The following is a 26194-nucleotide window of genomic DNA, read 5'->3' as shown; positions in this document are numbered from 1 at the left end:
TATATTTTCTCTCTTTTTTTTTTGGAGTATAATATATGAATTGCAGTATTTTTAGTTATGTCTGTGAAAATAAAAAAACTAGGATGAAAAAGAATAAATATTTTTTAAATTAATTTTTTTAATTAGTAGGAAACAATAGCTACGTTCTCTTTATTGTGATAAGAATAACAAACAAATTGACTGATAATGAAAGAAGAATGACGATGAAGAACATTTTTATCTTTATCGATATTGTGATAATAAAATTAGAATAAAAAATTATAAATTTTATAGTAGATATAATAATACACGAAACAATATATTTTTGATATTAGAATTTAGATAATTATTTACGCGAATAACTTAAATTTTCCTATGTTTATAGTATAAAATATACAAGCCTAAATAATCATACGCACTTTGAACTACATATGAGAGGCTGTTTTCAATTTTGACAGATATGACAGCATTTTAAAGTTTGATCTTCATCTAATTTAAACATTCACTGTTGTTGCGAGCGCGGATGTATTTTTCATACGAAATAAGGTCAAGGTTATGCATTGTTCCCTTACTGTCGATGCGAAGCGAAATTCAACTTCGTTTTATATAGAAAACAGGGAAGCGATGTGTGAATGATGGACCACTAGAAACTCGATGCAAAGCGCATTAGCCAGTTTATTTTTAAAGTTCAAACTAAATCGATCTTTACATCGTGCAGTCACGAATTAACGCACGCAAACAGAAAGCGTACAATGTAAACGAAGAAGAACAGCAGAAACGATATTTCCAATAATAACAGAAAAAAAGACCGACTCAGCTTAACCGAGTCAAATAATTACGATAAATTATATATTTCAAAAAATATTGCATAAACCGCTGTATACATTCTCGAAACCGCAGACGCGATTCACAAAGCGCATACGAAGCTTGAAAGAGTTTGTGTGATGTGTGAAAAAAATAAAAATATAATATATAAGCCTTGTTGAACAATTAGGTACACTAAAAGGAAACCAAAATATTGATATATATATAAATCTAGATTTTCCAAATCGCATTCTTCGTCGTAGTCCATGACGTACATTGTCGACCCGGAGTCCGCTGATCTAGGGGTGGAGGGGGGTGGTGGGTGGTTGCCGCAAACAGTGGGGGAAGTGATGGGGGGAGAGTCGACGCGCGCGGCCATGTGCTCGCTTCGTAGAGGCTCCCTCGATCAGTCGACGCCGCGCGCTTGTATCAGACACATCCTGACAAGAGGTATCTCGCGAGTCGTGCTCCATCGTACGCAACATTGGCGCACGCACGTACACGGCGTGTGACATTCGGCGTGTCACGACGGCCAAGAGAGCGCGGCATCAATTTTAATGCACTTTCTCTACTAATAGTAAGCGCACGCGCGCGCACAATGACGTGGTTAACCGCGCGTAATCGTCTCTCGCATCCTTCGTGCGACGTGTGACGTGTCAATTTCCTCGCTGACCGGGGGTTGAGAGACCGCAACTTTTCCGAGAGAAAACTAGTTTATCCCGATATAATGCCAAGGTGATCCTCCCTCATTCTCTCATCTCTCCTCTTTGCTTCGAGGAAAAAAAAAGGAAAAAAAAAAAAAATACAATTATCCCGCGATTCGGGTTCTCCGTGTCTCTTCTCGTTCACCCCCGATCGCGAGAGATCGCACGCTGGACGATCCCTCGATCGAGCCCGCACCGCGATTGAGAGCCGCAGACCAGGATGCATCACACGGCGCCTTGGTATCTGCCCTGGGGCCTGAAGCTGGTGCCGTTGCCGATCCCGCCGGGACACCCGGCCTCCGGCATCCCGAATCCCGCTGGTCTGCACCTGCTGGCGCCCTTGCCCGGAATTTACGCACCGGAACCGCGTAAGGTAAGCCCCGCGTTTTAAAGATCCTCTTTTGCCGGAACGTCCCGAGAGCGAATTCCGCCTCATTGACATTCTTCCCTTACGGGACTACCCTACGTGCGCCATGTATATATGTATGTACACGTCTCTCCGTGAGGCGGGAAATATACTGCGTTCGAAAAGTGATGTTTGAAGGGAATTACACCGCGCGCGCCAATGTTTACGCGCGAAAATCGAATTCAACTGGGTGGATGGAAGTTGAAAATTGATTTCAGGTCCCTGAAGCGCGCGAGACAAGTTCGAATGAGATACGCCGTGTTTTCTGCCGTTCAACCTGCGTTCAAGTTTTAATTTTACTTTGAGTCTCCGAGGTGTTCTCAAAGTTCGTTATCGCGCGAAAGGCTTCGCTCGTCGAAAGCCGAGTCGAGCGTTAATTGGAAACGCAAAACGGTTGTTTCGCCGAACCGGAACACCGTCTTTTCTACTTCGCGGAATCCCCCACGGTAGAGCAAACTTTATTCGTCAATGAAACACGTACATGTATATATTACGCGGGAGGGGGACGAATTTATTTTTATCTGATGATGCCATGAACGATCTATATATCGGAATAGAGATCGTTTATGAGCGATGATCGCTGGATGGAACGGGTTACAAGCAATTGCATCGAGTGTTATGCGAGGTGACGTGAGCAGCGAGATGCATTCATTTCGTTCTTATATACTTCTTCGTGAATCACGCTGTGCGATGGTCGAGAACGTTGGATTGTCCACTTTTTATTCAGACGAGAAAATTGTAAATAAAATAATAAATCATCTCGATTTAAACGACAAGTGTTATTACACGTATTCTTTTATAGAAATTGTATAGTTAAAAGTTTCGTATCTGGATGTTTCATCTTCAATTTAAATAATTTTGCTTTATATTACAATATCTCTGTCTCTCTCTCCAATAAATTAAAAATTCTCTTTACATTTTTAATCGTAATGCACGCAGAACGCTGTTAAAGTTGCGTTAATAGAGAAAGAAGTTTCGCCGATATTGGATTCGCCATACAGACGTTTCATATTTTATTACTCATATTTAATATTTATACGATTAATCATATATACAACGTACACGGGGAAAATTTTACAGTACAATACACGTGGAAAATACATTCCCTCTTGCAACATTTATTGTATAAAGCTGAATATAATAACATTAAGATATTTATTACTATACAAATTATAAATTATGCATTTGTTCTATTGTTTGTTAACGATTATACGTTTGTGCATCAAAATATTCGGAATAATTACAATACTCTTTTATAAAATACGATATGTACATAAATTATTGAATGTAAAAAATATCGTGATTTCTCTTATACGAATTCATTTAAATAGGACGTTTCACGATTACAAAAATATATTATAATTGTTATTATAATATTTTCTCCATGTATATACACAATAACAATCTATCCCAATTCATTTATTTATAAATACATAATTAGATCTGTCTGTGTGCCAAATTCGATCCAGTTATCTGGCTTGTCTGTCCCTAGCGCGCTTCTATTCTAGGTAAAATCTAAATAGTCGGCGCGTAATAACACGAGGGCGAATGCATCTAAAATAACCGACAGAATGCTCGTCGCGTATATTAGGGATAGCATGACAGGTATTCAGACACGACCGACGCCACATACACGTTCGCGAAAAATCGGCAGTCCCTTGCCAGGAGAGTTTCGTTGTTCGAATTTATTCGCGCTACGCGATTTCGGGATTAGCGGGAACGAGACGCTGAATATTTTATGCTGCATCGTGAATTATGAGTCCGTTATTTAGGGAAAAAACAAAAATTGGCCCGATATCGATAAACCGGGGCAAAGTCAATTTGTACGCGGCACCTTCCACCAAGTTATATGATAAATGAAGGCTCTTTCTCTTCCGCTTTATTTATTTAGCAACTTGAGAAAAATAATCAAAGTAAATTATCCTCTTCATCTCTTTCCCTTTCTCCAACGAGAAGTTCTATAATAAGAGACACGAAACTTTCGCCGAAGCGCGTTTCTCATCATCAAACTCGGTATAGCTAAACGTAAATCCCGACCCACGGTTCGACTAATAGCTTTTTAATGTAGTCGCGCTTAAAACGCATATTATACGGAGACGTAATTTTTTTTCTTCGACTCCGGAAACCGATTCCATATATCGTTGCTCTAGAAATTTACCCGGGAGTTACAAGACGAGATATTTTCTGTAATCTCCGCGTGAGAGAAATGTAATATCTTACCCGTGGGCTCATATCGCGCCATCGCTAACATTAAATAAAGACGTCGCGACGTCCGCGTCCTGAGATAATGAAATTACCTTCGGGGGTAGGAAAGGTGAACCCCCTGCCAGGTCTCTCTCTCTTTTTCATACCCTTATTCTCTCTCTTTCTCTCTCCGGGTGAGACGCTTATAGGAGAGAACTAGTAGCGCAGCTCTCCTGGAAGGAAATTTATCGGGCAAGTGCCGTCGTCGTAGTAGTACGCTCCAACGACACGGTAAACGTTTTCCCGAGTGCATATCTATAATTTGACGTGCACTTTGCCATCACTTTACCGTATACGCATTCGCGGTGGCCGCATTTTCCGAAGCAAACGTGCTTATCCCGTTCATTCGTGCGGTATTCTCGTAATTCGCCGATATGTAACAGTTTCTTTTTTTTTTTTTTACCGAGGCAAGATCAGAAAGACCCCGAACCTGAAGATCGAACCCGAACAATTACGTTGTGAAATAAATTTTCGCCGCGGGAGAAGTAAACGCGCAGTTTACAACACGTCGAAAACGAAAAACCAGACGGCGTATCTTTATTCCGCACGTATCGCGCTCGAGTTTTCCGTAATCTATCGCGCGGAACGCTTCCGCCTTCCTTTCGGAATACGTGGATCGCGTAGCCAAGATAAAGCATGCAGCCGAAACGGTCGCCAGACGTGTCGTTACGTCGCGTCGAGCAGATATATGCACCTTGGACACATGCACCGAGTCGCATTTGCGAAGAAAACTGTTTGCGGAAACACACACATTTACACGTATATATATATAGATGCGCACACGACACTTTACGAGCAAACAGGTGCGCGTATCTCGGACCGATCCGGGGATTCGTTTGCTTCATCCCTTATTCCTCCCCTTTATATATACTCGATCAACCGTATTAATTCGATACGTCGTCGCTTTCGGGGTGTCACGTTGAATTTTTCATGCTGATATTTTGTCGGGAAGCGACATACATATAGATATCGACGCGATGAGGCGTAAAACCTTTTATTGCTATATTTCATTATTCATATTTTCTCGTTGATGGCGAATGTGATTTTGGCTTTCGCGCATATTTTTCTACTCTGTCTGCTTCGATTTCGCATCATTCAGTTTTTGACTCGCGTCCGTGATTTCATGACACGTTACCTTCTCGCGTCTGTCGTCCGAGTAATATCGTCGCATCCCGAAAGCTTGACGGTCGATCATATTGTGGTGTCAATGGTTTTTTAGCACGCCGAGCGAAGCCGTAATTGAAATATTTGGTTTCCATCGATTGCTTCCGCGAATTTTGCGGAATATATACTCGGCGAATATTTTTATATTTATTTACGGCCGCATTGTATCTCTATAATCGAGATATAAAAATGCGAAAAAAAAAAAAAGGATTTACGGGGGAATTTTGCGGCTCGACACGTCTTCGATATAGTAATTCGAATCGCGGCGAATGAAAATTGCCGCGATATGATGTATCCGGTTGATTTATAATTTGTTTGCTCGCTTTGCCGTTATTAATTTGCGCTGACAATACCGTGTTCGATATTCATTCGTTGCTTCGCGCATTAAATAACAGGCATCAAATTGTTATCTTTATATGATCATCCGATCGAAGTGACGTAAGCATCTATTAGTTTCTATAGAGAATGTTTCGCAAAGCATGTACACACCAGACACGTCAAGCTCTCTGTTCTCCGGAGTAGTTGAAGAAGAGTTTCTCTCGAGAGAAGTTTTAATTTCAAGTCGTTTTCATAACTTCTGTATTTTCAGCGCTGGACACTCTGGTTATTAATAAGTTTCTCTCTCCCCCTTTCTCTCTTGGATTAAAGTTTTCTTAAGATAGATATTAAATGTTAGAAAATGTTTCCATTAAATGGCCCGTCGCTAAAGCCGGATGATTCGCGAGAAGCTCTTTGAATTGTCAGGCTTCAAATGACTCAGTTAATCAAGCGCCCGATTAAATCCTCACAGAACAAACAAATTCAGATTGCAAATGTAAATTCGAGCAACTATCTTCTTAAACGAGATATCTATGTATATATTTATGCACGTGCAAGTAGCAATTTCACGAGCGATAATTTACGTTATAGGGGTGTTAAATCACGACAGAGTCGAGTTGTCGCGTGTTCGCAGAATCTGTCAATTGGGTCTTTCGTCGCGTTAAACGACGAATCCGCAGCTGCCATATACATGCACACATGCACTCATATATATATATATATATATATATATCTATATAAAACGGCTCACATGATCCGCGCCATTAATTCGCAATCTATTTATTTACCGCGATATCGCGCGCCGCGCGTATAAACGCGACGGCGCGGCGTTTGATCCTCTCGTGCCTATATGCATCACAATATGCATTCGCTCGCTTCCCGGCCCGACTCTCGCGAGATAGATAAATGCGCTTCTCTCCGCGCCGGGTGCGGAGCTGCGGTTATTCCGGGCGCTCAATTATCTTCGCACAATGAGCCGATCGCGACACGCACTGCTCCGTGTTTCGCGAACTCAGATCGGAGGGCTAAATTTAATTCGCAGCGAGATTCAGTGAAACTTGAAATTTTCTAAGTACGAGAGTGTACGAAACAAAAAGATTTTTTTTTTTTTTTTTTTTTACATTAGTCTCTCGTGCAAAAAGCAGACGCGCGTACATAGAGAGAATTTTCTCTGAAAATTATGCGGGATAATATGGATATACACAATATTATGCCACAATAAAAAAGATTAATATCCACAATAAGGATATAAAATAGGTTTGATTAATTTTATTACTGAAAAAAATATTTGTGCAAAATTAGGTTTTTTTTCGACCCAGCATAAGCATGCAATATTGCTACTCGTATGGAAGATTACAGATTATATGTAATTTTATATGAAATATATATTCTTATATATTTTCAAGATTAAAAAATATTCCACTGAGCATGGAAAAATGGATGAATGCTTATAAAATAAAGTTCTAATAAAGTAAAAATAGTAAATTTAGAATTATAAGTGATTTTTGCATAAAAATAATAATTTTATTTATATTTTACATATATTTTTACATTAATATGTATTTTCACTTAACAAAATATGGAATAAATTACAATGATAATTAAGTAATTTTTCCAGTTTTGAACAAGTATTTCCATGTAATTTCCATATAAAAGTACGTGGATTTTTTCAATGTATATGTACGTATTAATATTTTTTATTACAAGAGAAACTCTTATAAAATTCTTCCAATACCATATTGTCTCACGATTTCCATGATTTTCAGGAACTTCCTAGAGAACATTCTCTCCGTGTTGTATACTCTTAAGGGTTTCTTAAATTTCTTACGAAGAACTCGTGCAAGTTTGTTGGTATAAATTTTGTTTTTTTTTTTTTCTAAAGGTACCATTTCAGCATGCTGCTGCAGCAGTTTGTTATTGGTGAAGTTCAATTGAACGAACAGCAATCAGAAGAACACGCAACTAGTCGATTCTAATTATTATTATAATTATATTAGTTAAATAATGAATTTTAAAAATATAATAGATTATTATGAGAATACTGATCACGTGACTGATTTGCTGCTGCAGCATGCTGCGTACGAAAAGGCATCTTAAGGCTGAAAAATTTAGCTACTTTGAATGACCAAACAGGAAGATCTTCGATATCGCAAATAGCTCCGGAAGTACGTGGGTCCCCTTCTATATTTTTCGTGAACGTCGAATGAGGAATGAAAGGGGTGGGAAAGGGTAAAGGGGAAGATGGGGTGGAGGAAATGGGTAGAGAGCGAGGAAATGATGGGTGCGCGCGAGAGAAAGAACGGGAGCGAAGCCTTACGTAATATATAGACCTCCGCGTCGTTGACGGATGACAGGAGCGTCTCTCCTTCGCTGCCAGAACAACCGAGGTTGAATCTCTCTGTGTGCACGTGTACGTGTGTGTATGTACGTATTTATATAGCGAGAAGAGAGGATGACGGCCTCGTTCGACGAGAAGCGGTTAGCTTCGTCGACAGAGAGCGGTGTCGGAATTAGAGAATGGCGGCATAATATCGATGCGTTCCTTCGAAGATGTCGATGATGATTGATTTACCGGGGGAGAATATTGATCGTCTCGTCTCGTTCCTGTGCTCCCTCAGATATAAATCAAGCTTCGCGCCCCAACTTCGATCTCCACGTTCCGTCTTTTCTTGAAAAATGTAGCGTTTCGCAATCGCGCGAAATAGCGACAAATTCTATCGATACTTATAAATGACTGTTTCTTGGAGAATGTTTCTTGGAGAATAGCGATATTTACTACTTTTGCAGTTGCGATAGTAAATCGTTTTCGCGCCGAGGCCAGGATATCCCCTCTATTCTCTCTCGTGAGAGCGAGCGGATTTTCTGAGATGGAGATAGATGTTGGATAGATGTGCGTGTGTGTGTGTGCATATATATGTAGATATGTGCATACGTGTGTAGATCGAGCGACGGGGGTCGCGCGTCGAGAAGCGGTGAAAGTGCTCGATGTTGTAATAACACACGAGTCCGTTGTAATATCTGCCTGCTGCTGCAACACACACGTGCGAGAGCGAGATTGCGCGCTCTCGGGATCCTTGGGAGAGACCTCGTCGTCCCGCTAACGATGTCGTTTTTATCGCGTTTGCTGAGGTTGACGGCGCGGTAGTACCTTTCTCGCAAGTATCAATCACTCTTATCGTGTCCTCGCATGATTGATATTCCACGGGGAAGGAAATTGTAACACGCGTAAAACTACGAGAGCGACACGTGGCTAAAGCGACAGGTGTCGATTCCGTGGGAGAGGATAAAAGAGTAATAAAAGATTGCGTATTCGGCGCAATCTGTCCCCTTCTCTTTCCTTCGACGGGTCGAAGGGCGATCGATTGGTAGGAAAAAAATTCTCATTTAATTTCTCTCTCGCAAAATTGCTCCCGTTTCCCCTGTATATATATATATATACGGCGAAAAGAGAATTGTCCGCCCAAGGCACGTGCTCGCCCGTCAAACGCGCGGATAGACCCTAGACGACCGTGCACGTACTTCGGTTCCTAAACGTCTCGGGACACTGAGATGATTTTCAGTCGCTTCTGCCATTTCAACGAGAGAGAACGCGTCGTCGTGTCGTCTTGAATGCTCTTGCGAACTTCCGATTTACTGGCGAAGCGGAAAGGATCGCGAGAAGACAGAGAGAGCCCATCAAGCTCCAAATCCATAACACGCGCTCTTCTGTTCCGCCATTTCTGTTGGCCGACGATATGAGAGCTGTCGTATATAGTGACGCGTCCTGAAAAGCGTGTTCGATTTCTCTCTTTATTGATCCGATGATGATTATTCCGACGTAGATTGATTAGCTTGTGTACGCGAGCGACCGAATATAAATATTATCTTCTTTAATCGAATTTCTTATCGAGAAAGTAACGTGATACAGTCTCGTGAAATTTTTATACGGTATAAGAATAATTTAATCAGTTCACTTTAATTTCTCTGGATAAAATATATCGAATATATAAACAATAAATTCTTAATACTCCGCTTGTATGAAATTTAAACAATTAATAGCTTAAATAATATAGGCCAGACTAAACGAGCAAACGAAATTTAGATGTAAAATTAATTCTGCCACATTGGTAGTTTTACTTTTGTGTATAATATTTATGCATTGAAAATACCGAGTACGGTCGAAACGTTTATATCGAATTTCAACATATAATAAAAACAAGGTAATTTTACATTTAAATTTCGTTTGCTCGTTTAGTCTGACCTATTATGTGAGCTATTAATCGATCAATATAATTTTGAAAGAATCTTGCCATGGAATATTCGATATTTCTTATGATCCCTCAGTGTCGGCGCAAAAGTATAAAATTAGAATGGATATAATGCGATTTGAGCAGGTTGAAAATTGATCGAGAGCAAGATTTAGAAATTGCCGAGTGCTCGCTTTCTTCGTATCGAGTAATTACTTAATGGCGCTACGAAGAAAGGACACGTCCCCGCTAATGGAAAGAGCGTGGTTTTCTTTTGCGTGCAATTTTTCGGCCGTGCAATGAACCCCTATACCTAAGAGACTGGTTCGGCAAAAAAAAAAAAAAAAAATAGCTACTGTTCCAGAGTACGTACTTTGACGCGATTCGCGATTTTTCATCCGGCACGTATGTATAAAAGATGTTGGTTGTTCTTCTGCTACTTTCTTGTTCTACACGTGGATTTCTTGACGAAACACCGCGGGCTTCGTAAAAGATACGAGTCAAAATATGAACGGGCTATATTGAGGAAGTAGGCAAAAGGCTCTTTATGGTAAATAAAAGTCAAAGTATAAACTCGACGCTCGTCCCAAGGGGCGCGCAAATCTTCGAAGTCGACCCTGGCTGCATGTCTATACGCATGCACGTGCACACGTATACTTTCAGTGCAATACGGCCGCGCTGCCATTAACCAAATGAAATTTCAGATATATTATACGTGTATACGCGGTATATTGCCCGACTCTCTCTCTCTCTATCTTTCCGCATGCAGCCTTGCTATCCCGGAATATTATATATACGTAGTATATGTGCATGCCTGCGCGCACGGTGCATTAAGTCCATCAAAGTGGATATAGATGAACCAATAATTGAAATACCGTCGGATGATTACTGAAGGAGAGTGTTTAATTACATAAAGCGTATAGTAGAACATATGATAAATACCTGACAAGTTTACAAGATTCTACATTAAGTGCTATATCTTAGAGTTTCAAGATAAGGTTACGCGTCGTACTGACAAAAGTTGTATAAAATATATTATTAACGATATATTGTGTCAGTGAATTATTATGCGAATTAACGTAAAGAGAGTAAATGTCCCGATATTTTACTTTGCTGTGCAAGCACGGCGATCTTATTTGCACGATTGTATAGAAAATATATTTTCGTAAATGAAGACTCAATTTTTTTCATATATATGCAGTCTTATCGCTCAAACGTCACGTCTTCCAGGCAGTTTCGAACGATGATGAGAGAAACTGCAGTTTTCTTCGCGTATATCCTAAGTTTCGTATTTTCTCGCGAATCTTAATCTATTACATAAACATGTCTTTTCTGCCCTTTAACGCACACGTGACTGTTCATTTTCCTGGCGTTTTGCGGGGAATTTTGCAGCCGACTTGCCTGTGCACACATCATTCTCATCCTTCCGCGATGAGCTTTGATCAAATATTTACAGTCGGGATCGCCTTCGTCTCTCGCGTTAACTCCTAAATAGCGCTTTACTCTCTTATCAATATACCGCGTCGCAGAGAGTGCATCCGATTTTTGCAATATAAATCATAAAAATAATTACGGCGAGAAATCGCGCGATATACCGAGAAGTTAATCCTCGTGTCACGCGAGCGGAACATCGGCGCGAAATTCCGACGGGATACTCGGCAGGAGACCATCGATTTTTCCCTTTCCTCACCCCCACATTAACCATTTATAAATCTTAATATCCGCGTGTCACACACGGAATCCTCTATCAATGACACTCGCTTTCGGAACATTAACCGGAATTACTCCCTCGACGAGAGAGGAAGAGATAGAGAGCGCAGAAATGTGCCACTCTCGCAGTAAACTCCTGATAAAAAAAATGTCGCGCGATTGTATAGGAACTCTTTTCGCAGAAATATTTTTGTTATCTGTAACTATTATATGGGATTGTCACGACTCTCGGTGATCGTTCTGAGAAGAAAGAGCTTACCGCGACATCTGTCTGTTGAAGGGATGTTAAATGCTCTGTAAATAATACGTGATGTATGATTTTCTTTTCCAAACTATATAGTACATTGATCTTTGCTTGCCTTTTTTTTCGTATACATATTGTTCGCTTATTAAATTACTAAACTTTATCTAATATCAGTGGTTTCGTGGTTTATCTATTTTTTATTTCGTGTAATGTTATATTAATTTGAGAACACTGTTGTAACTTCATCGATATCGTTGAAAATGTTATATTAAATACTTGAAATCAATTACTTGAATTAATTACTTTGTACATATATATCAGAGTTGTGTCGAGAAAGCTTTGAAATAAAAAATCAGAGTTTAAAAAAAATACCGTAAAAATATTGTAGCATTTCAGAGATATCAGAAATTGAGAAAATAATTTTATTTGCTTCTATTAAAATTTCACTTCTTCAAAATATGCATCGCGCGTTATATGCGACGCGCGCAGCATTTAATATAGAATATTGCACAGGATCGCTAAAAATGTGAAGCGCGAGTAAAATGACTTCGAAGTGACTAAATGAAGGCTTAAACGTGCATCAGGAGACACGTCGCTTTCCAGTTGCTGTAAATGAAATCGTTAATGTAACGACAGTTTTTCGATCATGGAGTCGAGCTCAGCTATATCGCTAATGAGAGCCATTTGTACATTCCTCCGCATTAATATCTCGCTGGAGAGTCGAGCCAATTTCCGTCATGCGATCACATCGGGATCGTGTCGGGATCTTGTAGCTATTCGTCACGTGTCCGCGGAAATATGATTGCAGTCACGGAAGTCGCTCGTTTCTTTTCGACACCGTCGTGACATCATGAGATCTCTCGACGCGATCGAAAGCATCTCGTCGCTTTTATCCCCCTTTTTTTATCATTTATTTACTTATTTATGTTTTTTTTTTATGTAATCGATACTCGTCGCAATATATTTGTGCTTTACGTAATGGCCTGTGTTTGCTGCGTTATCTAAATAAAATTATATAGATGATCATCTAGATGAAAAAAAGTGTAATCTTTAAATTATCTAGAATGATGTTCAGATAATTTGATTTTGGATCATAGTACATAAAAATACTTAAATAGTAGAACTTGAGCAGTAAGCGATCAAAATTTATAAATAAAAATAAAAATATATTTTTATATCCCTTTTATGATTTACATTTTTTTTACCATGTTTAAATAAGCAGTCTTGAAAATATTTAGAAATTATCTAAACGAATCGCTATATAATTTTATTTTCTATAGATATATTTAAAACAAAATCATCTTTATCTAGCTAATTTTGAAATCATTCAAGCATACAACACTAATGACTGATGCACATTTCCACGCAATCTCGGGGCAATTGTCAGAGAGGTACATATATCTCTCTTTCGCTATATAATTTTATTTTCTATAGATATATTTAAAACAAAATCATCTTTATCTAGCTAATTTTGAAATCATTTAAGCATACAACACTAATGACTGATGCACATTTCCACGCAATCTCGGGGCAATTGTCAGAGAGGTACATATATCTCTCTTTCGCTATATAATTTTATTTTCTATAGATATATTTAAAACAAAATCATCTTTATCTAGCTAATTTTGAAATCATTTAAGCATACAACACTAATGACTGATGCACATTTCCACGCAATCTCGGGGCAATTGTCAGAGAGGTACATATATCTCGCTTTCGCTATATTTAACGACGTAATTAGCGCGAAACGTCGTATGTATCCCTCGAAAGTCGACGTGTGCCGTCGTGGATGAGGCACAAAACCTTTTCGCGATAATTGAACGATCACGGCCCATTTACCGCCGTTCGCATCTCCGAAGGAGAGAGAGAGAGAGAGAGAGACACGGTATGTAAGCGCGCGTCGCGGATTTACGCAACGGGGCACGGCACAACAAATATTTTGGCACGGGCTGGTAACCGCTGCCAAACGCAACCGTGTGTTTCGCAATCGCAGAATTCGCCCATCATCGTCTTCGTCGTCCCGTGCGCGCCAAATGGCGGAGCCGGGCCCTCTTTTCTCTCTTCTACCCCTTGCCAGAAAGCGTTCCCGAATAATTAGTCGCGGGTCAAGGCTCGCGCGCGGTGCTACGGGCAACAAAACGGCGGTCTGGCTGTAACAAAACGAAAATAGGAGGTGGAACTTGGAGCGGCCTCGGGCAGGAGACGATTTCGATTTTTCGTCAGGCCTGACATAGCTTTACGTGGCCTATATTTAAATTCTTTAATTGATAGATGTGCCATGTGAATCGCGTGCCTTGGACGCGCATTGTCGGGTCACCGTCGAACCGCGGGCAAGAAGGATATCAACTCGGTCGTGCCGTCGTTTTCGAGGGATTATCGCGCTTGCAAAAATTGATTTTCTCCCGCCATGTATTTGTCGCAGTATTCGGCCTATGTTTATCGCGCAAAATAATGCAACCGACATTGTTGGCTCGCGCGAGAGCTATTAATCGTCGAATTTCTAAATTCTAAACAAACGCGCCGCTATTTCTCTCTCTCTCTCTTTGATTCTCACACATAAACGATATTACATTTATTCGCTTGTTTAAACTCCATCGTCCACTGCTCGATAAACAAGAGTTAGCAGTACATGCAATTATAGAAAAAAAAAAACTTTTACAGTAGTCGCCTTCTATCTTTAGAGGTCTTTATTAGCAGATGTCATAGAGTTAGCTCCTTTTTCCAAGGTTCTTTACTGCGGTTTTTCTCATAGCGAGATATAAGAAATCTCGGTTCGTTTCATAAGAAATATTGGAGTTTAAACACGTTCCTTCCTTTTTCTTTCTTCTTTTATTTTACGCGTTTGTAGATATATTTACTTAGAGTTATATTACATATTTCGCATACTTTGCGAGTTAGATTACGTGCATGCCTCGAGAGAGAACTACCCGAAAAATATATAGTAAACATCGTTTATTCATTTATTCTCTCCCTTTCTCTTTGTGATATCCGCGAGTAACGTCACAGTTTCGGAATTTATTTTTCTTTGATGGGGAAGAAATGCACAGAAGAGCGCGAGAGCCTTTCGTTCTGATACGTTTCTAGGCACGCAACTCGGCTTGAATTTCCGTTACCGAGCGGATGTTTCGTGTCGCGTCTCTGTCGGCGAAGGAGGAAGATAAATCCGGGATCGGGTGGCGGTTTTTTCGACGGACTTAACGTTTGCCGAAGGGAGAGGGTGGTCTCGACGGGGTTTTGCATGTGCGAGCAACCCTCGACGAGAGAGAGAGAGAGAGAGAGAGCTCGCATTATCCTATATCTCCGGTGATCTCCGCCGCGGAAACTCTCGTGTTTCCGTTCGAGTTTTGGTCAGTCGACGAAGCGCAATGGAAAATGTGGGTTCGTTAGAACGTAGTTAGACGAGGGATTAAGGGCATTCGGGTTCGCGATCGCAATCAGCTGACTCGGTGGATGCGTGATGCCGATCTTCCCTTGATTAGATCGCGTGAAAGGTTGCTTGGACGGAAAGTACTGCGATACACACATGTCGGTACGAAATAAAAACTCTCGAGGGATCTACGGAACTTGAAGGAGAATATTCAAGAAATTGCAAGAATACAGGTATATTCTTAGAATTTAAGAATTATATATTTTTAATTTTTGTGAGATTATTTTACAGTCCTTATATAAGGTCGTCTTTTCTTTATTATATTTATTGTATAACTTTTTTTATTATATTATATTTTCTTGTCTTCCTTCTTTTTCCGAGCTCAAATAATTTAAACAATTAAGTATTTTGCAGTGACATAAACGTCAATTGACTTAATAGACTCGGCTCGTCCTTCTGCTTAGAATCTGAGAAAAGGCGCGTTTGCTGAATACGGGAAAAATGAACTCGGACATCCAGACGAATCGATTACTCGTCGAGGAGTTAAGTCGAATCGCGCGCAAGCGTTGGCTCATAATTACGGTGCCGATAATGATCGTCTCTTCGCGTCTCGAGATTCGCGCAATAATGAGTGCCGCTTAATTCTATCTTCGTGAAATTATCCCAGATCGCACGGCGCGCTCTGATTATCCGCTTTTAATTCTGAAAGTTTCCCAGAGCAAAATATTCGTTACGGCGACGGTAATTGTGAATTTTGGTTGCAGCATCCTGAATATTTAAAGTTCTCTTCAATATTTATGCGCTAAATCTCTCTGCCGTGTAATATAAAATGTAAACGTGTGACAAGGAATTGGCAGGATTTTTGTAAAATTTGATACGCGCCTGTAATATGCAACGTATTTCTTTTCTTCGTACAGTTTTTTACATTGTCAATCATTACGCGCATTGTTGCATCCGAATGTAATTAAAAATGGCAAATTCAGGTTCGCGATCGACGCAGTTCGAACATTCGCGAGTTACACATATAGTACATGCACTCGGCGTATAAATTTCGCGATTTTCCTCTGTTCGGAGATAATGTTTCCGAATAATGTAATACCGAGAAACACGTTGGTAGCTACAATTTCCCTGTTTATGTAAATGGAATTGCAACGGAGAGATAAAAAGTTCCCTCCAAGTTCTCTCTCTGTTCGTCAGTTGGTTCTCGCCGACCAAGTTTTTAAATTTTATACGGCCGGATTGCTAATTATCTTTGTAATCGGCGAAAACTGCGGACTATTTCCAGCGCGAATTAGAAGTGTGAAAAAAATAATATTCACGCGAGCAAAAAACGCATTTTTGTTCGCTTTAAAGAGAAGCGGATAATATTAGTTGGGATAATTTCGGGTGGATGTGCGACACGTGCGGATCGCGGAAAAATAACACGCTTGACGTATCCTCGGGTACAGAAATATTTAATATAAAAATATAGACAGATTGTATCATAAATGTAAGCCGTTGTTGTTTCAAGAGCGTATTCCACTCATAGAAATGAGTAAAATAATTCACACAGACATATCTAAAAACGTATCGTTTTCACGTTACAATCATATTACAACTGATTGAAATTTAAGATAATTATAAAATGCATTATTTTATTTCCCCAACAATAGAAAAAAAAATATTAAAAATTCTTATATCTCAAAGCAATTCTCAAGCAAAGTGGGTCAACCAATTTTCCAAAAATTGTCTGTAAGCCACATATCTGTCAAATATTTTGATAGGACGAAGGGACCAATTAAAAAGTTATTTTCGGATATTTTTATATATGAAATTTTTCACGTTTCTGAAGTAACGATCTAGATTCATGATACATCCTGTACAGTTGATGTAACTAAGAGGAACATTTACCCATTGAATTTGTTCGACTTGACAATCGCTCGAGCTGCGAGAGTGTTAAAAATCAGCGTTCCATCCTGAGAGAGTTTCAAAGTTCGTTTCCAACCGATATCACAAAGCGCAGTGTCATATCGCTCGTCCCGTCTCTCGTCCGTCTCTTTTATTCGCGTTTCGATGAAGAAATACGTACTTTACACGCGAACGCCGATACAGTAGCGGCGATACGTTATATTTTCTTTCGAAGGCGACAGTTTCCGGAAAAGACGGGCGAGAAACCCGTGTGTCGAGGATATAAATGATGGATGATGGAGGCGCGTAGCGAGATTTATCCTCGAGATTTGCATTATTATATCTAAGATATTGAACGACTCTGAGGACAATGTGGGAAGTAGGTTGCGGTCTGACAAGGTAGACGGCGTGTAATATGGCGATATTACGACAGTGAAAGAGAGAAAAGAAAAAGAGAGAGGGAGAGAAGAAGCCTGCGTTTTAACAGCCCGCCATTGAGTCAGCTCGTTGTCGCTAAAAAGACTCTTCTCGAGATTAACGTGTTGGGACCGCGGGGCTTAAAATGGCCTCGTTAACTTTTGCGTTATTTTCGGTGAAACAATGAGATCTCTCCGAGATATATCACAGCGGCGTTTATTCCGCTCTTGACAAGAGACTCACGATAATGCACGTATCTCATTCCGGTTTTCGCGCCGTGAAACACGGCAATTTTGCCCTCGCGAGTGTTTACGAGCGTGCAATTAGTGGACAACGACAAATACCGGGCAAAAACGTTTACGCGCGAAACAGAAAAAGATATAAACTCTATGCAAATGAAGTGCAATGCAGATAAAAGTAAGCTAACAAATTTATTTTTGCGTTAGTCGTTTAATAAGCGAGATCGCTTATTTAATGAAACATTTCGTCCGTTAATGAGCTACCATTTATTTTCTCGTCGACGATATTTATTATTCGGTGAAGGAGTTTCGAAAAATGGCGTCTAGAATCTGAGAGCCTCGTTTCCTAACAATAGGGCAGAATTGACGCGCGGAAGGAGGCCCTCGACATCCCTTCGGACCAGCGCGAGAGGGTTCGAATAACCATAGAGAAGCCGTCGTCTCGGTGAGAAGGATGCACGGTTGCGAGAACGTTACTACCCAGACGGGACAGACATACGACGGCATTATAGCGATGAGACCGCGCACCACGTCGCGTATTTTATGCAGAATGTATATGCACCAGAGGCGGGGGCCAGCTTGTCTATGCGTCGTAAGATTTCCTAGGGGATAAGACACACGGTAGCGTCGCCTTTAGGTATATCGACGTCACGAGCGAGATATCTCGCCCCAGAAAGTGTGAGAGAGCGAGAGATGACGGACCTTCGATAACTCAAAGTCGGGAAGCTTAACTATAATTGAAATTAATATAAAATCTTATAATACGTATTTTACTCTCGTGGTGTGAAAATATATTTTTTAATGTCGAACGACGAATAAAATTCCGAGCTGTTTTCGTTGATTTGATTTTTTTTCCTACGCGAAATATCGAATGCTCGAAGAAAACTCGAGGACGGAGAAGAAAAGAATTGGGTACGCCGTCGCGTACAGGTAGCCTTGTGCTTATCGCGCGACTTCTCGTCGTTTAATGATCCTCGGTTGCTTCACGCTGCATTTGCATGCGCGACAAGGAGGAAGAGGAGGAAAAAAAGCGCAAGCCAGTCGCGTCAAGTGTTTGCACGTGCCGTCGCGCACGGAGATGCGATCGCTTTCTGGACCTCTTTTAAGAGGGATATAAAAGCGAGCTGCTTAAATAATCGATCGTAATTAGAAGATTTTTTTTTAGTATTTTTTTTATCTAAAGATATGAAAGAGAGAAATTGCATTTATCGCGAGTATCGTGATGTGAAAATATCTCAGTGGCCGGTTTTTTTTTTTCTTTTTTCCCCGATAATTGTCCGGCTGAAATGAAATTCCTCTCCGTCGAACGTGGGGAAGAGACAATGCGCTCTTTCTTTATCTCCCGTATGGCGGAGAAGCGAGGAAGCCGCGATCCTTTCGTCTTATTCGCATTTATGAGAAACGCGGAATCGGATTTATACATATATACGTCGATGGAGAGTATCTCTGCGCGCGGGATTATTTCCGGAAACTTGGTTAAGCCGCAATCTCTCCGGTTGCTCCTCATGCGCGGATCGCAAGTGGATTTTGAGCTATATACTTTTCAAAAGAGCACACGCCAAACCAGGCTTTCGAACAGCGATTACGGCAAACGCGACAAACTTATATCTTATTAAGGTATATATGCCACGTAGGGGGAGAAAATAATAAGATGTTGAAAATGTTAGATATCGAATGCAAGCGCAGAGAAAGAAAAATCGATTCATAAACAAGCTAGGGAAAGCGGAACGAAACATGTGACTGTATGACATAAAAAGATATAAATTAAGACACTTTTTTGACACTTGACAGTTGCATCATTTCTATCTTGGCGAAAGCGCATTACTCTCGAAATTGGCGTATAGAAGCGGCACCGGAAGGATCGTCTTTCGAGATGTCAGGCAGGCTGAGGATCACGTGACCGCGGTTACGTCCTCTGCGTAATCTCGCAAACGCATAACTTCGATGACGTTAAAAATACACGCACGTGTCGATTCGTGGGCAGCGTTTCGGGCAGCGGTTACATTTGGCCGGCGGCCACCTCAACTGCACTTATTAGGGAGATGCTCTCTATTCGCGGTGTGCGCACGTGACCACGAGGGGAAGCTTCAAGGCGAGTAACTACGTACGTATACACGCGACGACGAATGCTCGGCGGTGACACGTCGAGACCGTGACCTGTCATCGTCCATCGCGAGATTCGTGCCAAGCTGATATTTTTCGGAGTCGAGGGCGAAGAGTGCTCCCAATGTATAATGTACCTCAGGTCTGTCAAGCTGTGGCACCCCGAAATGCGAATTTTTACAAAATTTATATGGCATTCGATTGTCCATATTTGTCCATATAGATTTTTTGTCCACCTTGCAAATCAAAATGAAAAATAAACAAACAAGTCAACAATGAGAATTTCATTATAAGCATTCCTAAGTGCGATTATTTAAAAATTCATAGGAGTGCTATCCTAGAGTGCTCATGATAACATTTCCTTTTTTTATTTTTAATTTCTGTTTTCATAGTGGACAAAAAATTGTCTATGAACGAAAGTGGACAAATTGTGGACAATTGTATGTCGTAACAATTTTGTAAAAATTCGCATTTCGGGCTGCCAACTTTACAGACTTTAATTGTATATCTCGCGAATAATATGGAAGGAAGATTTTATCCGCGTTATTTGTAAATATTTGATTCTCGGACGCATATATACGCGCGGATAGACTAATTTAGGCGCGTTTTACGGGAAAAAGAAACCAAATCGTTCGGACGTGCATGTGTTTTGTGCCTGCTAACACATTGCGGTTTTCTATAGCGAGCACGACAGTGATGTCTGTCTAGTCTCGGACCCGGGGAGATGAAATAACGTATAGGATTACCGATGTTTAGAAATTGAGAAATGGTTTTGTTTTCTTCTGCGGATATATAAACGAACGTCATGCCAGTTTTATGGACCCACCCAGCTGACAAACGCGTTCGACATGTACATGTGACGACCATTTTACCTACGTGGAATGTTTTTAGAACGCATAGGCAGAATTATTATTTTATACCCCTCCGAGATCGCCTTTTTTACGATTTTATTTTATATTCCGGCAGTTTTTATTTTATTCGTCAAAATACAATCGCGCGAGAGTTGTATTCAGAGTCGAAAAAATCATTATTTTCGATATCATCCATATATATACATGACAGAATTTTGATTGAGGGATTGTTAGAAAGAGATGATAGTCTCACGCGACAACAGCCACGCGAAGGAATGCTTCTACCTCGCATTTTTAGCTAATGAAGCGTCGTAAAGAAAATCAATTCTCAACGCTATAATTATCCCTAAAGCACATTTCGTTTTTGTTCCCATTATTATCCCCCGAGCCCCAAATACCCTCGATATCGAAGACGATCGAGGGCGTGGCATAAAGATTCACTTCTAGGACGGATCGTTCGTCCAACAATGCGAGAAGCCACGTTATGCGCAGAAGAAAAGCCATTCGGATCGAGCTTTTCGACAGACCGATCGCCTTCGACGCGTTATCTCGGTTCCGTCTGTCGACATCACTTTGTCGTTATTCAAGGCGATGATGCTGAAACGTTCCGGAAAAAGAGAGAGAGAGTAGAACGAACGTTTTTTCGTCTTAGATTCGAGAAAAACTCGCGCCGGAGAAAAACGGATCGTGACATCGACGTGAAATCAATTAGAGTACATCGCGACAGTTTTTCTGATCGAGCTATTCTTCTGCATCGTTATCGACGAGTTATCAAAGTGTATTATTATGTCGCTTGCGAGTCTCATTCGAGGCGAGTTTTCGAGAGAGAAATCGGATTTTCCGTCTCCTCCGCCCGAAGTTCCATTGTAATAGTCTTTGGCGATTTGCGCAATGACCTATAACTCTCTCTCTCTTTCACTCTCTCTGTCTTTCTCTACTCATTGAAAGAAGTAACTGGAAATGTGAAGTTTTTCTCAATCGAGACCATCAAATAATACTTTGAGTCGATGCCGTAAATACGAGTTTTATCGACGATTTTACGATCTTTTTTTTTTAGTCTGCAATTTATTCATCGTAAAGGATAATGAATATGATATAATGATAATCTTCTCGGATATGAGATGGAACTGAACGGAAATGAGTGCCAATTTTATCTGCCGTCTAGTAAATCTTTATCGCCCGTTCAATATTTCGTTATGTATTTATCGATCGCGTCAATATTTTTGCTATCCGTTAAACATAAGCGTCCGCAGAGCATTTGCCCTGCTTGGAATCGAAAGAATTAATGGAATTTATAGGTATATTTAATATTTAAAAAAATTAAATTTACAAAAATAAGGAAAAAATTTAATTATGCCCCTTTCTGGAAAAAATCCTGCGGACGTCCATGCTGCAAAATGTTATACAATATATATATTATAAACATCGAACGCGCACGATTGTCTTTCACACGTTGTGGAATGTTTTTCTGATTCGTGCCGGGAATAATGAATTTTAAATTGCACGCGTTATCGTTGGGACAATTTGTTACGTTTCCGTTATTTGTCTAAATTGCCGAATATACGGAAAGTGTCGCGAACGTTCACGCAATAACGCATTTTCGGTCGGGTAGAGAGAGAGAGAGGGAGAAAGGGGGTTGAATTATTATTTGTCGACGCAGCTGGGGCGTCACATCGATCCACGATACTACTAATTAACTGTTGCGTTTGGCTTCAATTAATTACGATGAATAGCTCGCGGTAAAGTGATACCAGTTACAAACGCCCACGTCTATATTACGGGCGGGTTCGGCCAATCATATATGTTACTTATTATATATCGTCGAACGAAGAGTTTGTGAAAAGCGCTTTTATCCCTACACACGCAACGCCATCACCGGATGATTATTTTCATATTTCGAAAACGCGCGGAACAATGATATATACGTTTCTCGTTGTATCTTTCTTCGATGCAGCAGACAAACAAGGAGGAAAACTCCGCGAAAGCCTTTTTGTTCTAAATATACGACAGCGCGAGAATATTTCCAGACACGCTCCACCATGTGTCATACGCGATTGTTTCATAAAAGAAGAGAGAGATACATTTTCTCGCAAGAGACACATTGTATAAGTTTTTCTCGATTAAAAAAAAATTAATAAATAAGTATAAAGTCAGGGCTAAATTGTTTTTAAATTCCTCTATTTATATTTTGCTCATTATTATTCCAAATCAATATAGAGGAATTAAAAGAAGACAATTTTGTCCTTTTCACAGCTGAATTTATATTTATCATTTAATTAGCTAAGCTCGATCGGAATCTTTCTCACTTTCGGAGTACGCGAGAGAGCTATATATATTTTTCTCGATTAAAAAAATTAATAAATAAGTATAAAGTCTGTTAAATAAAGCTAATTAAATAAAGACAATTTTGTTTTTTCCATATTTGAATTTATATTTATTATTCAATTAACTAAGCTCGATCGCGGAATCTTTCTCACTTCTGGAGTACGTGAGAGAGCTATATATATATATATATTTCTCGATTTAAAAAAATTAATAAATAAGTCAGGGCTAAATTGTTTTTAAAGTCCGCCCTACTTATTTTGCTCGTTATATTACCCAAAATAAATATCGAAAAATTCAAGACAATTCTGTCCTTTTCACAGCTGAATTTATATTTATCATTCAATTAGGCTAGTCTCGATCGGAATCTTTCTCACTTCCGGAGTTCGCGAGAGAGCTTTCAGGTCACTCGGGGGTCGAGAAAATATCCGCCGCGTCATCGCCGCAACGCGGCGACTCGCCGTTGTAAACGTTTATCGCGATGACATCGAAGGGATGAAATCGGAGCGTGGTACCCTTAATGTAAGGTCGGCCGGTCCCCATCGCGCGGACAGCAGTTAATGCGCAACTGCCGCGCGTTTACGAGTGCGACGTGGCGTAATCGCACCTGCGACCGAGAGGCGGATTTTGCCGCAACACCCTTCCGCGCCCGCGTTTTGCGGTCGATAGACAACCGCGGGGGCGTTTACGGCGCGCACATTGCGCGAACATTATGTTCTTGTTCTCTCCGGCGGACAAGCTCCGGGGCTCTCGATTAGCGCCGCGGAATTTCTGCGTTTTCCTTTTTGCCGTTCGTCCCGGGTTGTGCGCGACAATTGTAATAACTGCGCAGGCGAGATCGCTGGAAAAGATTGGCGGTCTCTATCTCTCTCTATCTTACTCTATCTTCTCGCGCGACGGAAGGAAAATATGCGTCGCGTAATTTCACTGTCCTCTTTACGACGCGTTTTCTTGACGTAGCGACGGATATCTTTTACGATCCGACTTGTAATACCTTGGGTATATACGACGTTATACAGTCGCGTAAGAGATAAGACGCGGATGAAACATAAATGAAATTCTAACGAAGGCTCGACTCCTATCCTCCTCGTGAATGTTGATATCTTTCTGACGGAGACGGGAGATTCGAGTTTTTCACGGCGAAATTGCTTTCGTACCCTTTTCTACGCTTTCTATAACTATCATCATTTTTTTCCCCGTTGTACTACCAAGAGAGAGGATTCGTATTCTCAATGCGTCGTGTGTATCCGCTCTCTCGGAGCTCGCAGCTCTTCCCAAGCGCATTCTTCCGAGGAGAGAGACGTGGAATATCTTCAAATTAATCTCGCTTACGAATCGCATTTCTCACTCTTATATATATTTCCCTTTCGCGCTCGGATTTTATAAATCGTTCCCCTCTCGGAACGTTGTTTTCTTTGTTACCGTACTCATTCATACTTGTTGCGACGTAACTCCTGTTGCACATCCAAGTCCTCGTCTTCTCTTGCCTAACGTTATTTCTCGTGTAGGGAGAGCGGCGAATTGTTACACGCGGGAATAGCTGTGCGAGGTCGAGGAGAAGCTTCTGCTGCTGCTTCGGCGAACTCGTTTAACTTTGTAGGATCGCGAACTTGGAGGTTCCCGAACAAGTTTCTTACTCTTGGTACGGCGCTGTTATTGGAGCGCACTTCTCTCTCTCTCTCCGTCTCTCTTATCTACCCGGAGACTCGTTAAGATGCGCATACGATGATGTCACGAGGCGTGAAAAATCCGAAAGACCCGACCGATACGATCGCTTTTTTGCGGCGAAAGTTTCCCTGAATCCGACTTGCTTACCGTCCCAACTATCGCTATCGTATTCCTCGTGACAGCGCGAAGCGGTGTACGTCCTCGATGTGGGAATCCGGGTTGTGCTCTAGCTACCCGCAGAGAAGCGGCGGTGTATAGTTTGCGAACTTTGACATTACACGGTGTAACGCGAGAGTCAGGACATTATAATCGCTTTCGAAGCTCGAGCGAAATTTTGCCGGCATCCTAGAACCTTCAAAGCGGGACTTTGCTTTTCGGCATAATATATTATGTTACGCTGAGATGACATAAGATGGGTGAAAGGAAGAATTTGCGAGACTTATTGTAAATCCTAGCGAGAGAGATTCTGGAGTTCTTCGGGAAAACTATATTAGAAATAAATATTTTTATCGGCTCTCAATATAAATAATATAAGTATGCTGTCTTCTAAGCTAGGCAATAGAGCCAAGGAAACGAAACGAAAAATTAATTAAACGGAACTGTATCTCAATTTGAGATCCCAAAGTTCCACATATAAATTAATTTCGAAACTTACATATGGAGAAATAAGCGAGAAAAATATAGGTCCGAAAAGTCGCTGAAGCGGGAATCGAACCCGCGTCTTTCACTTTCCGGGCGACTGCTCTTACCAACTAAGCTATTCAGACCCTTTCGATCCTATATTTTTCATTTGCCTTTTTAGTAGATGTTAGTAAATACCGCCGTGATTAGCCCAAGGCGTGAATAAACTCAGAAATAAATATTTTTATCGGCTCTCAATATAAATAATATAAGTATGCTGTCTTCTAAAGCTGGGCAATAGAGCCAAGGAAACGAAACGAAAAATTAATTAAACGGAATATGTAAGTTTCGAAATTAATTTATATGTGGAACTTTGGGATCTCAAATTGAGATACAGTTCCGTTTAATTAATTTTTCGTTTCGTTTCCTTGGCTCTATTGCCCAGCTTAGAAGACAGCATACTTATATTATAAAACTATATTAGTTTCATGTATGGTATTGCGGATCGAAATCTATGAATGAACCGCGAAAACACGCACGCGATTATAACGATCGGTTTAATCCAACTGTATCGCCATTGGGAATAGATATTTGGGATTAAACCGCGATCGGACGTTTGTTAAGAGAATACCGATATTGCGTTTTCTGTGCCGGGGAGAATTGCATTAGGATATATCGACAAATTAGAGAATAACGACTGAGAGGAAGCGAGAGAGAATAAACGCGCAATCTGTCCTATTCATCTATTTTATACTCGCTTCGATGAATTTTCCATTACCCGTATGATTCGACCATGGCGATTCAATGGCGTACATCGAGAGAAAGAGAAAGATATGTTGCCTCCTAAAAGCCCTTTTCCCAGACTTTCGTTACGCACAAGATTAACTTTTGGTCGCGGGACGAAAAAAGTATCGTCGACC

General features: G+C 40.6%; 1 protein-coding gene across 2 annotated transcripts in view; it reads left to right on the top strand.

The window, feature by feature from the left end:
- LOC114928505 (pseudouridylate synthase RPUSD2) overlaps positions 1–26194 on the top strand; it is a 129722-nt gene that overhangs the window by 32764 nt on the left and 70764 nt on the right. Inside the window, exon 1 of one of the 2 annotated variants that reach the window (XM_029299743.2) lies at positions 1190–1860. The exons of the other annotated variant lie outside the window; for it this stretch is intronic. Coding sequence (XP_029155576.1) covers positions 1708–1860 — 153 coding nt within the window. The 5' untranslated portion in view covers positions 1190–1707. Of the gene's footprint in view, positions 1–1189; positions 1861–26194 lie in introns of those variants that run through there. 2 annotated transcript variants of the gene reach the window in all.

Source organism: Nylanderia fulva, unplaced genomic scaffold (genome assembly GCF_048542155.1).
Source record: "Nylanderia fulva isolate GAGA-0341 unplaced genomic scaffold, ASM4854215v1 Scaffold1, whole genome shotgun sequence".
In the NCBI taxonomy this organism is placed as follows: domain Eukaryota; kingdom Metazoa; phylum Arthropoda; class Insecta; order Hymenoptera; family Formicidae; genus Nylanderia; species Nylanderia fulva.
The sequence above is the reverse complement of the archived record's forward strand: the minus strand, read 5'-3'. Positions and strand labels throughout refer to the sequence as shown.